General features: G+C 38.4%; 1 protein-coding gene across 2 annotated transcripts in view; it reads right to left on the bottom strand.

Moving 5' to 3' along the window:
- Window positions 1-13,582, bottom strand: part of Piwil4 (piwi like RNA-mediated gene silencing 4) — a 58,226-nt gene that overhangs the window by 2,427 nt on the left and 42,217 nt on the right. For both annotated transcript variants that reach the window (XM_010633657.2, XM_010633658.2), the window contains exons 15-17: window positions 13,312-13,415; window positions 9,198-9,268; window positions 7,709-7,862 (exon numbers count right to left, since the gene is read on the bottom strand). In XM_010633657.2, the coding sequence (XP_010631959.1) occupies window positions 7,709-7,862; window positions 9,198-9,268; window positions 13,312-13,415 (329 nt within the window). The remainder of the gene's footprint in view (window positions 1-7,708; window positions 7,863-9,197; window positions 9,269-13,311; window positions 13,416-13,582) is intronic.

The raw sequence follows: 13,582 nt of genomic DNA, 5'->3' as shown, positions 1-13,582 counted from the left end.
TTTTTTTTTTTTTTTTGTGCAGAGGATTGAACCAGGACCTTGCACTGTGAGGCAGGCACAATGCCACAGAGCTAAATTCCCAACCCACTTCTTTTTTTAATATACATGTTTAATTTTAATTTACAAAACTGCCCAAAGGCTTTTCAAAATGCACGTGCTGATTTATCATACATTCCAGATTATGAGTTTCAATTGTATTGATCCTTATTGTGAATCAATCTTTTAAAATTTGAGCCATTCTGAGAGGCCTGTGTAAGTGTACACAGATCCTAGGGAGCAGCTGTGTGGACCAGAGTGGCTCAGCTGCGAGCAGACCCTAGCCAAGGCCCTGGCCCGACCCCAAAGGCACGGGCTCAGCTACCCAAGCCAAAAGCCCACCTACTAAAGAGCTACAAAGGCACACAAGCTTGAGCCAGAAGCGCAGCATACCATCACCACAGCCAAGAGCCCACATGGAAAAGAACTACACACAGGCACAAGAAACAGCCAGAGGCTCACCCTAAAACTACTGATAAGTTTATAGAGACCCTAGCCAGGAGACTATGCAGACAACAGGAACTGGGGTACACAGCCCCCAGCCAAAGGCCCTCCCAGGCAACAGCTACATGCGGTTCCCAGCGAGAGGCACACCTAGATACCATCCCAAGGGTGCACAGGCCTCAGTCAGAATCCTGTCCAGACAACACGTCAGCACAGGGATCCAGAAAGTCACCATTCTAAGCCCAGAAACTGGTGTACTGGTGAGCAGCAGAGTAAAGGCTGCTCAGTGGCTTGATGAGAACTGAAGACCACTGGGTGAGCAAAAAGTCACCTCAACAAAGGCACAGCAGGCTGCATCTGCTGAAATAAGAAGACATGGAAATAAGTCTCAAAACCAGACTTCCAGATCACCTAAGGCAACCACAGAGGACAATGAGATGGAGCAATCTGATACTTTACCACCTGGACTCCCTGAACTGGCAATGAAAGAGGACCTGGAAAAAATGAAATAAAAACTAATTTCTCAGATAACAGCAGAGACTGTGCCCATACTGTAAGATATGATTAAATCTAGAGCAGACAGACGTAAAAAAATAGAGGAGCTGAGGAACATGATGGAATCCCAGCATAGGAAACAAACAGAATCCATAAAACAGATGCAAATAGATTTGCAGGACATGCAGCAGAACAGGCCAATGCAAGGACAGAATTTCAGATATAGAAGATAGGACTGCAATTAGTTACTAGGAAAAGAAAAATTTCTTAAAAATAGTAAGGGAACATGAGAAATCAATCCAGCAGCTGCTGGATGATGCAAAGAAGAATAACATAAGACTGACTGGAGTCAATGAGAAAACAGGAGAGACTGCAGATGATATTAAAATAAAATTGTTCACCAAACTAATGGCAAAAAAATTTTCCAAATAGGGAGAAAGAATTTCACATACAGATAAGTAAGGCATATAGGACTCCAATTAGCCATGATAAAAAAATCTAAACATATGCATATAATAGTTAAGATTCCAGAAACCCAACAGAAGAACAAAATTCTACAAGCAGTTAGAGAACAGAAACAAATCACGTACAAAAGAAAGCCCATCAGAATCACAGCAGACTTCTCAACACAAACTCACAAGGCAAGAAGCGGGTGGAGAGAAGTATTTTAAGCTTTAAAGAAAAACAACTTCCAACCCAGACTGATGTACTCTGCAAAACTATCTTTAAAAATTGATGGAGAAATAAGATACTTTCATGACAAAGGGCACTTTAGGAACTTCATAAATACTAAACCAGCACTTCAAAAAACTTTAAACAATATCCTAGGAAAAGACAATGAGGATCACAACCCCAGGAAGCCCAGCAGAATGAATCCATCAGGCATGACAAGAAATTAAATGCAAAGGGGAGAATCCAACAAAAAGAAAAAGTCTTGACAAGGATAAGTCAATATTAGTTATATCAGTCAATATCAGTTATAATCATCAATGTTAATGGTCTCGATTCACCAATCAAAAGAAATAGACTGACAGAATGGGTCAAGAAGCAAGACTCAATATGCTGCATACAAGAAACGTACTTAATTGAAAAAGATACTCATAGACTGAAATTTAAAGGGTAGAAAACAATAGTCCATGTGACAGGAAACCCCCCCAAAAAAGCAGGAGTAACCATCCTATTTGCAGATCAAGTGGATTTCAAACCAACACTGATTAAGAGAGACAAAGGACACTACATCCTTGTAAAGAGAACAGTCCAAGAGGAAGAGATGAAAATCATTAATATATGTGCATCAAATACTAATGCTCCCAATTATATAAAATAAATACTAACAGACATGAAAAATTATATAAGCACTAATACAATAGTAGTGGAGCAACTCACTACTCCACTGTCACAGATCAACAAGACAAAAATAAATGAAATACTAGAACTCAATCAAACTCTCAAACAAATGAACTTAACAGATGTTTACAGAATGTTCCACCCCACAAAATCAGAATACACATCTTTTCAGCTGCACATGGATTATTCTTCAAAATAGACCACATACTCACTCATAGAACACATTTAAGTAAATGCAAAGGAATCGAAGTTATCTCCTCTATAGTATCAGACCATAGTGAAATGAAATTGGAGATCAACAGCAAAAGAAACTGAAATAATTTCATAAACACATGGAAATTCAACAACACGCTTCTGAGTAACCAATGGGTCACAGAGGAAATTGAAGAAATCAGACAGTTCTTACAATTAAATGACAATGACAAGGGCCAGGGATTTAGCTGTGTGGTGCCACCGCCTGCCTCGCAAGTGCAAGGATCCGAGCTCAATCCCCACTACCAAAAATAAATAAATTAATTAATTAAATGACAATGTCGATACAACATATCGGAAGCTATGGGACACAATGAAATTAGTCTTATAAGGGAAACATAGCAGTGAATATGCATATTATGAAAACAGAATGAGCTCAATTACACTACCTCATGCGGAACCTCAAGCTTCTAGATAAAGTAGATAAAGAAGAGCAGGATAAATCCAAAGCTCATACAAGGGAGGAAATTATAAATATCAGAGTAGAAATCAATGCAATGGAGACTAAAACAATGATACAAAAAAATCAAGGAAGTCAAAAGTTGGTTCTTCGAAAGAATAAACAAAATTCACAAACCCTTAGACAACCTCATCAAAAAAACAAAAGAAAAGGCTCAAATCCATGCAATTAGGAATGGAAAGGGTTAAATTACAATGGCACCAGCAGAAACGGAGATCAGCAATACCTACTTTGAGAAACTATATGCCAAAAAGGTGGAAAATACAGGAGAAATGGACAGATTCCTACATATATATAAATTACCAAAGCTGAATGAAGATGACCTAAAAATTCTAAATGACCCAATATCAATCAATGAAATTGAAAACACAATTTAAAACTTACCAAAAATAGCCTGGATCCTGACAGATTCCCTGCTGAATTCTATAAGACATTTAGAGAGGAACTTCAGCCACTACTGTTTAAACCCTTAAATGAAATTGAAAGGGAAGCAATGCTCCCAAATTCATTCCTGAAGCAAGCATCACTTTGATCTCCAAAGCAGAGAAAGACCCAACCGAAAAAAGAGAACTACAGGCCAATCTCACTAATGAACATAGATAAAAAAATCCTTAATAAGATACTGGCAAATAGGATGCAGAAAGAAGATCATATACTCTGACCAACTGGGATTCATCCCAGGGATACAGGGATGGTTCAACATACACAAATCAGTAAATGTAATACACTATATTAATAGAGCAAAAGACAAAAACCATAAGATCATCTCAATAGATGCAGAAAAAGCATTCAACAAAATCCAACATGCATTTATAATAAAAACCCTCCAAAACATTGGAATAAATGGTCTCTACTCCAATCTGATAAAAGCCATCTATGAAAAACCAACAGCCAATATCATACTAAATGGTCAAAAACTGAAATCCTTCACACTGAAATCACGAACAAGACAAGGATGTCCACTATCACCACTCCTCTTCGATATAGTTCTGGAAACATTAGCCACAGCAATTAGACAAGAGAAAGAAATAAAAGGAATAAAGATAGGAAATGAAGAAGTCAAGTTGTCATTATTAGCACATGACATGATACTCTATATAGAAGACCCCAAGAGCTCCACCAAAAGTCTTCTAGACTTAATAACCAAATTCAGCAAAGTAGCTATATACAAGGTCAATACCCAAAAATCCATAGGTTTCCTGTACATGAAAAAAAGACTGAGAGAGAAATGGGGCAAATAATTCCTTTTACAATAGCATCCAAAAAACTGAAATACCTCGGAATCAACCGAATGAAAGAAATCAAAGAGCTCTACTCTGAAAACTACATCACTCTGAAAAAAGAGACTGAAGAGACTATCAGAAAATGGAAAGACATCCCTTGCTCCTGGGTAGGAAGAATCAACATAGTGAAAATGGCCATACCTTCAAATACTGCTATATAGATTCAATGCAATCCCAATTGAAATCCCAGAAGCACACGTCACAGACCTTAAGAAAACAATCCAAAAATTCATTTGGAACAAGAGATCTAGAATAACAAAAGCAATTCTAGGCAATAAAGACAAGGTAGGGGATATCACAATCCCCAACTTGAAACTATACTACAAAGCTGTGATAAAAACAGCATGGTAAAAACATGCTAGCAAAAAACAGACCCGAGGACCAGTGGAACAGATTAGAAGATGCAGAAACAACTTCAGACACACTCAGCCACCTCATTTTTGACAAAGGAGCCAAACACTCTCACTGGAGGAAAGACAGCCTCTTTAATAAACGGTGTTGGAAAAACTGGGTTTCAACTTGCCAAAGATTAAAACTAGACCTATATCTCTCAACATGCACTAAACTAAAATTGAAATGGATTAAAGATCTAAATATTAAAACAGAAACACTAAACCAGCTGGAAGAGAGGTTAGGTAGAACTCTTGAAGGCACTGGCATAGGAAAAGATTTTATGCACAAAACCTCAGTTCCCATTGAACACAATCAACAAGTGGGATGTCTTCTTATTAAAAAGCTACTTCACAATAAGAGAAATGACCAATAGTTTGAAGAGACAACCCACAATGTGGGAAAATTTTTTCACCAGCTGTTCCTCAGGCAAAGATCTACTATCTAGAATATATAAAGAACTTTAAAAAAACCACACCTCCAAAATTTAAAGACCCAACCTAAATATGGGCATCTGAAATGAACAGACATTTCTCAGACAAAGAAGCAGAAATAGGAAATAAACATGTGAAAAATGTTCAACATCATGGGTCATTCGAGAGTTGCAAATGAAAATAACACTGAGATTCTACCTCACCTCAGAAAGAATGGCTGCCATCATGAAATCAACCAATAACAAATGCTGGCGGGGCTGTGGGGAAAGAGGAACCTGCTCCACTCCTGATGGGAGTGCAGACTGGTGCAACTACTGTGGAAATCAACATGGAGATACCTCAAAGAGCTAGGATTGGAGGTTCCATTTGACCCAGCTATTCCCCTGCTGGATATCTTCTCCAAAGAATTAAAAGAATCATACCACAGTGATACATGTGCACCCATGTTCATAGCAACACCAATTCGTGATAGCTAAAACTTGGAAGGAGCTCAATTGCCCATCACAAGAGACTAGATAAAGAAACTGTGGGTTTTTTATAAAATAGAGTACTACTCAGACGTAAAGAATGTAAAACTAGACACACTCGTAGCTAAATGGATGCAGATTGAAGCCATACTCTTGTTTTTCTGTTTTGTTTTATTTTGTTTTTTGAGACAGGGTCTCACTATGTAGTTGAGACTGAACTGAAACTCACTATGTAGCCCAGGCTGGTCTCAAACTGACAGCGATCCTCCTGCCTCAGCCTCCCGAGTGCTGGGATTACAGGCGTGCGCCACCACGCCCGGCTGAGGCCATACTCTTAAGTGAAATAAATAGGACACATATGTGTAAATACCCAATAGTTTCTCTACTGTGAGAAACTGAAAGTGTAAATAAGGACTTAAAGGTAAAAGAGATAATGTGAAATAAGAAGAAAAGGTGCAAAGGGGAAGGGGGAGGGATGGGGAACAGAAAGTAGGGCATGGAATTAATGTGAGAAAAAGTAAAATGGAAACAAAGTTCTTGCAGATAGGCAGGGGTGGAGGGCTTGAAAGTAGGGCAGAGGAATGGGGGAAAAATAAGAACCAGGATGGATTATGTAAAGGTTCAAATTTTCAGTGATGAATATCATTGTATTGTATACCTCAAATGTACCAATAAAATTATTTTTTAAAAATGTAGCCATTCTAATTCATGTGATTGTGTCTCTTGGATTAATTTTTCTCAATTCTTATTTTCATTAATACAGGTTTGTACTACATGGTTAATTCCCTGTGGAGAGTTGGTACATGTACATTACACATTGTAACACATTTTCATCCCTTTACCTTCCCCTCCCTTCATCTTTTGGTCCCCTCTCCTTTTGAAAAAGGGAAGTTATTTATTCTGAATCCTGCAAAATTCATGCCTTGCTGAATGGCTGTACAATACCTGTTCTGGCCTGTGCTAAAGCCAAGACCAAATCTAAACTGGAAGAACCTCTGGGATGAAATATTCACTATGAAGTTTTACTTTAACCATTTTAATTATGTAAAATTTTGTTACGAATGTTTTCAATACTGAACGTTGTCAAATTGATATTATAGAGCAAGAAGAGTAACTTCCTAGCACCAACCTCTCTGCCCCTGGATTCACTCCTGCTTCTCTTGATTACATACTTTTTCAGCATTAGTTCATTATTAGTTATTCGCCTCATAGACATTCCCCTTGAAATCAGTGGGGAAAGAGATATTTTGGCTCTAACAGTTTGGTTGCAATTGCAAGTGACTTGGCCACCAAGCTATTGGACTTTTGTTCCTCTAGAACAGAGACGCGAAAATCAAGACTGAGTCCCTCTGAGGCTTATGTCTGTGACGCTGTGAAGATGGTACAGTGATACAGACAGCTCTGTGCACTGCTTGGAAATAAGATGCTTTCCAGAAGCTTTAAGGCCCCAAATTGACACTATCCTCCCTCTTTTTCCATTTCTACCATTTTTCTTGCGTTTGCTACTTCAGGTAATTATTGAGGAAAAAAAACGTTTACACACTGAATCTAGAACGGCAACAGAGAAGAAAGGTGCTTCATGCTCAAGACGGTCTGATTTCTACCTGCAGTTCAGCCTTTTACTTGCTCACCATGCAGCACCTTTCAGCACCTTCACTATACATTAATGCCTGTAATTCAGCAGCTCTCACCCATGTATTGATCTGGGCCTCACACCTGACACCACAGCTTGTCTTTTTCCATATGTATGAAGCATCTTCACTGGCAGCAGCCCTGCAGGCTTCATTTTGAGCCTGTATCAGTTGCACTGAAGGACACCTGCCTTCCTCTAAGTGACCCACTGGGGTCCATAAAATACACACACACACACACACACACACACACACACATTCTTAGGATGTATTCTTCAATAACTATCAGACTCTTTATGTTAGGCCAATCCAACTACCTTTCAACCTAGAGAAAATCCAGTCAGCCAGGCTGGCATGATGCAGAAATACAGCAAAATGTAATTACATAACAAAAAATGTATTTTATCTGCATATCTTGGGTTGAACAGGTGCAATGGAATGCGTCAGAGAAAGAACAGTAGCATCATACCTGATCTTTGAGCCAGATTCTGCCACACTGCTGAGCAGCTGTGGGACTTCATATTCAATAACTGCTTTGAGCTGCCCGTCCCCCACTCCATCTCGATACACAATGATCCGGGCTGGAAAATCGTGGTTGTGCTTATACCACTCTTTGAGTGCTCCTGCAGAATTTGACGTTAGAAAAAGAAATGACTGGTCCAATGACAACAAAAAGAAACATTCTGGGCAGGGGATTTGGCTCAGTGGTTCTGCCACCTGCCTCGCAAGTGCAAGGGCCCGAGTTCAATCCCTAGTACCAAAAAAAAAAAAAAGAAAAAGAGGAACATTCCTATATACAGCAATATCTCAGTCCTTGAAAGCTTTCTGTTTGCGAACAATTCGGTACACAATCAAATGTGTTCAGCAAAATTTTGCTTTTGTCTGTAAACGCCTCAGAGGGTGACAAAACCACAGCCATCTTACTCACATAAATACAAATACAGGCATCTTCCCCAAAACAGTAAACCAAATTAAGTTTGTAAACCAAGTTACCACTGTATTTTAATATTTAAATAATTTTACTATTTCAGACCACAGTAAAATAGGGTAAAACCTAACTTGGGTTACATTTGCAATACTATAAAAATGGATACCTTAGGGGCATTTCTTGATCTATGCTACTTGTGAAATCATAATGGTTTCCACAATATAATATATTCTTAGTATATGTGCTGCCCAAGTGAGCACAGCATAATGCATTCTTAAATTTAACATATTTCTATAGTTAAATTTTAATATTTAAGCAACAAATAAAAATTTTAATCAAGCAGGAGACAAATGCCTAAGCCAAATTAATGATAATTTATTCTCTTCAAGCCTTTAGATCTGCTCAACAGATACCAACTAAATAAATTTATATCCTTTTCTTCCTTAATGAAAATAAATATGAAATCATAAAGAAATGACTTGGCCAACTCTTCACACTGACTCACTGAATTCAATTCTAATTCTCACTAATGGTATGAATTTAAAATAAAATGTATAATCCCCCAAAGTTCACAGACTGGAAAATGCAGACCCAGAGAGGAGAAAAACTGGGGAACAACAACAAAGCCAGACCTGGATCACGGCTGGTAAGAAGCGGAAATCCTAGATCCCACTGGGAAGAGGGTGCCATTTCTCATCTTCCCGAGCTTTTCCTACCAGGCTACACTTCCTCTGCTAGTGACGCCATCTCAGGGCCAAAGGCTTGTCTCCTAGGTATAGACTAACACCCCTCTCTTCTAACCCTAGTTCCTCTAGGTGAAGTTTCTTGTGGCCTTCAAACTCCTTGCCAGGGCCACCAACCACCACATCCTTTCCTCCCTTTGGCTTTCTATTTATCATACACAGACAAATGTAAATGATACACAGTTTGACCGATAGCCTGTGTGAGTCAGCACACAGCTTTAGGGATCTCCAACTGGGCAAAGTGACAAGCTTTTCAGAGCCCACCCATAATGCTTTATTTTTAGTACCAGTCATGAAGACTTTTAAGCAATCTGCAATATCAGTGGTTGTTCTCTGAAGTATGCAGCGGGAAAACCACCTAAAATAAGCAAAAGCCAAAAGTAAAATTCAACTTCAAGATTTATACTACAAATATGTACTAATATTAAATTAATAAACAGACAATACAATTAAAGGAATGCATCAATATTAAGAAATATGTGTATAAAAAATGAACATTCATAATTTCATATATGCTATGTGATCAAAATTATATTAAAAAGTATCTCTCTCTGGGATAAATTTATTGTTAAATGAAATGAAGACATAGTTTGGGCACCAGGGTTCAAATTTTGGTGAGTATATTCACCAGCTATCTCACTGTGCCATATAAATCTAAACCTCAGTTTCCTCGTATGTACCAAGGTGATTTTTAGTAAGAGAGTAATTATATCTCACAGGGTTGTTGTAAAAAGTGAATTAGATGGTAAATGTAAAATACTCAGCACACCATTTGGCACATAGTAAAAACTAATAAAGGCCTCTGTGTCTTCCTTTTCTTCTAAAACACTCAAGGATTTCTCAAGTGTGAAGTTTCCATTTCTATAGGTGATCTTTTTAGATTTACTATCTTAACATGATTAACTTATCTAGATTTCAAAAATTCTGTCGATAAAGTCAGTAATAAAAAGCATTTGGCACGTAAGCAACATGATTTAGTATGTGGACGTCATAATTCTCTAAGTAAAAGAAACAACAGCAACACAATTAGGAATGCTGCTAAGAAACTGGTAGTCCTGAGTGATGCCAGCGAGATGGTAGAATAGAAAGTTTCTAACGTTATGCTCCGGAATCTCCCCAACACAAAGGAGTACTAATTTTAACAAAACTCACAAAACACATAGACAGTCATATAATGATAAAGAAGTTAGTTCACCATAAGGACGAACCAAATGAAATACATATGCATCCAATATTAGAATACTCAAATACAGAAAACAAATATTAACAGATCTTAAATGAGATAAACAGCAATACAGTAGCCAACTCTTGCAAGGGTCTGAAGAAAAAGTAGTATTTCTAAACATATTTTTATCAGGCCGACACTATCCTGATATGAAAGCCATACAAGGATGGTTTAGGAAAATATTTCCGTGTCCCTGAAGAAACAGATACAAAAGTTCTCAAAAATAATATCAAACCAAATAAATCAGCACACTAAAAAGATTGTTTGAGGTAGGACCAAACATTACTGAGAATGTTTACACAAAAACGAATGAATTACAGTCAACCATGCATTGTCAATAATCTCCCTCAAAAGATCCCTCCCTTAGAACACACATCCCATCATTCTTGTGCCTTTCTGAAGAATTCTGCAAGTCCTCTTTCTTGCCTTTGTGCGGCTGTCTCAATGTCCTGAATCCACTCAAAACATTTACCTTTCACGGTCATTTTGACTCTAGAGAAGAATTAGAAGGTGTATGGTGCCAGGTTTGATGAATAAGGTGGACAAGGACACACGTTATTGTAATCTGACAAAGACTGCTGTAAATGTTTTTAATCAATTCAGAACACTGAGACAGCCAGGAAGAGGTATGGAGAGAATTTCCGGAAAATTCAGAAAGTAGGGGAAATGATGGGATGTGTTCCAAGTGTGGGAGGCAGGTATCTTGAAGGGGATCAGTGGCAATGTGTCCTTTATTATAATCATTTTTGGAGGGTTGCTTTTGGTTTTTTTGTTTGAGACAGGGTCTTGCTATATAGTTCAGGTTGGTCTCAAACTCATGGCAATCCTCCTGCCTCAGCCTCCTGGGTGCCAGGACTATAAGCATATGCCACCACATCCAGAAATACAGTCCATTCTTTAAAAGTTAAATATTCATTGTATTTTTTGGTTGCAAGCCACAGGCCTGAGATGCAAAGATGATTTAACATATGCAAATCAATAAATGTCACATTCCACATGAACAGAATGAATAAAAAATCCTGTGATCATTTTAATAGACTAATAAAGGGCATATGAAAAAATTCAACATCCTTTCATGAAAGAGTTTCAACAAATTAGACATAGGAAGAATACCTCAACACAATAAACACCATATATAAAAAGCCCACAGCTACCATCATACTTGTGACTATGGACCCTTGGATTAAGATTAGTAAGCACGCTCTTGGGTATGTGTTTTGGGGGCCGTGGAGGCGTGGTCTTGGGTACTGAATATGGTCCCTCTCCCATACGTGTGTGGCACTGTCTCCCTGCTCTGCTTCCTGGCTGCCATGAGCAGCTGTACTCAGCCACACCCTTCTGCCATGAAGCTTCTGCCCCAGAGCCTGCCAGCCAAGCACAGAATCCCCTGAAACCATGCGCTAAACTGCACCTTCCAAGCTGGGGATTTAGCTCAGTGGTTCCACTGCCTGCCTTGCAAGAACAAGGTCCCGAGTTCAATCACCAGTACCAAAAAATTAAAATAAATAAAAATAAATAAATAAAATAAACTGCACCTTCCCTCTTTCAAACTGTGGGGTCAGGTATTATGTGGCAGCAAAGGGAAAGCTAATACAATACAGTGAAAACAGCTGAAAACCTTCCCTCTAAAATCAGGAACAAACAAGAATGCCCCTCACTGAGAATGTGTTTCTCTGCAGTTGAAGCCAAACTTCCTGGTGGGAAAGTTTTCCCCCATTCCCTCAAAGTGTCCAAGCTTCTGGACACTTCCTCGCAAGCCTCTCAGGAAATTTCTTTATTCTCGGTTTTATTACTTCTATCTCCCTGCCAAGTGGAAACAGGATGTGGCTCTGTGCACTGAGCTTCCTGTCTGTAATATCTGATAACCAGTTCATTTGCTGGGCCCAAATGAGTTGTGCTCTATGGAACCAATGCAAAGTGCTTAGCTCCTGCAAGCCCGCCCCCCTCCAGAGAGGATAACCCGCTCTGCTCCACCCCAAAGCAGGGTCAGTCTCTTCATGGAGAAGTCCCAGACTGACCCACTGGCATCAAGAATAAAACTGTACACTTTGCCTCCAAAACTTCTGGGCGCATCTTCCATTCTCCGGGACCACCTGTCTGTATGTTCTGGCTGACAATCTGCCGCTACATTGCCACTTCCATTCAGTGGAGTACTGAAGTCCTAGCCAGAGTGATTAGGCAAGGTAAACAAATAAAAACCCCCAAGGGGCAAAGGAAATTGTCTCTGTTTGCAGACAACAATATTGTATATAAAACCTCCAAAGAATCCACCAAAAAAACTTGTTAGAACTAATTTTTAAAATTCAGTAAAGTGCTGAGCATGGTGGTGGTATATGCCTGTAATCCCAGTACTCAGGAGGCTGAGGCAGGAGGATTCCCTTGAGTTCAGGGCCAGCCTGAACTGCACAGCTAGGCCCTGTCTCAAAAACATAAAAAAAAAAAAAATCAGTAAAGTTGCAGGATAAAAATTAACATCAAGAAATAAACTGTGTTTCTATACACTATGAACAGCCTAAAAGCAAATTAAGAAAAAAAATATCATTTGTAATAACATAAAAAGATAAAACCCTTAGGAATAAATTTAACCAAGGAGATGAAAAATATGTATACTATAACAATAATACCAATAACACCAAGCATGTGATGAGCATTTACTATGGGTGACAATGTTCTAAGGACTTGTCTTACTAATTCCCATAAATGCCCATTGAAATAGGCACAATGATATCCCTATTGTATGGATAATTACAGGGGACACAGCAAAGTTAAATAACTAGACCTTAATTAGTGGCAGACCAGGATATAACTCCAAGCAATCTCATTTCAAAGCTCAAATATTGGACATAATATATACAAAGTACCCCCCTGTCCAGTACAGTGCAGAAGATACTTAGAAAATAAATAAATGCACGAAAATTTCCACACATATTCCATGGGGGAATATGACTGGAATAAAAGCAATCGTTTGCCCCAATGACTGTCCACAGCTATTTTTAAAAATGAAGTTGCATAGTACTGATAGAGTCAATCACACTTTTATATGCAAGTATAATTTAGGACCATAAATGCTAATGTTTAGAATATGAGCGAAAAATACAAATTATTCCTTGCTGATGTGTTCTTTAGTACAACTAGCAATCAAACTGAAGAATATAGTAGGATAATTTCAAAAGTACCTGGTGATTCTGGGATTAAGACTGGCTACAAATCCAACCACGACCATTTGCTTGCTGAATTTGTCTTTACAGACATCAATGCCGGCCACCATCAGGGACTTTAACTATAAAATTAAAAATGTCATCATTTAATGAGATTAAGTATCATTCCCCTAAATGATGGTGAATATGATTTTTTTTAATTGCCTCCAGACACTGGATTATTTAAATTTTGTGTCAGGGAGAGCAACATCCAGATGAGGCAGATTTTTTTTTTTTTTTTTTTTTTTTT

Source organism: Fukomys damarensis, unplaced genomic scaffold, assembly GCF_012274545.1.
Source record: "Fukomys damarensis isolate Sample0158 unplaced genomic scaffold, DMR_v1.0_HiC HiC_scaffold_16, whole genome shotgun sequence".
Taxonomy (NCBI): domain Eukaryota; kingdom Metazoa; phylum Chordata; class Mammalia; order Rodentia; family Bathyergidae; genus Fukomys; species Fukomys damarensis.
Note: the sequence above shows the minus strand (reverse complement) of the source record. Positions and strands in the feature narration are given on the sequence as shown.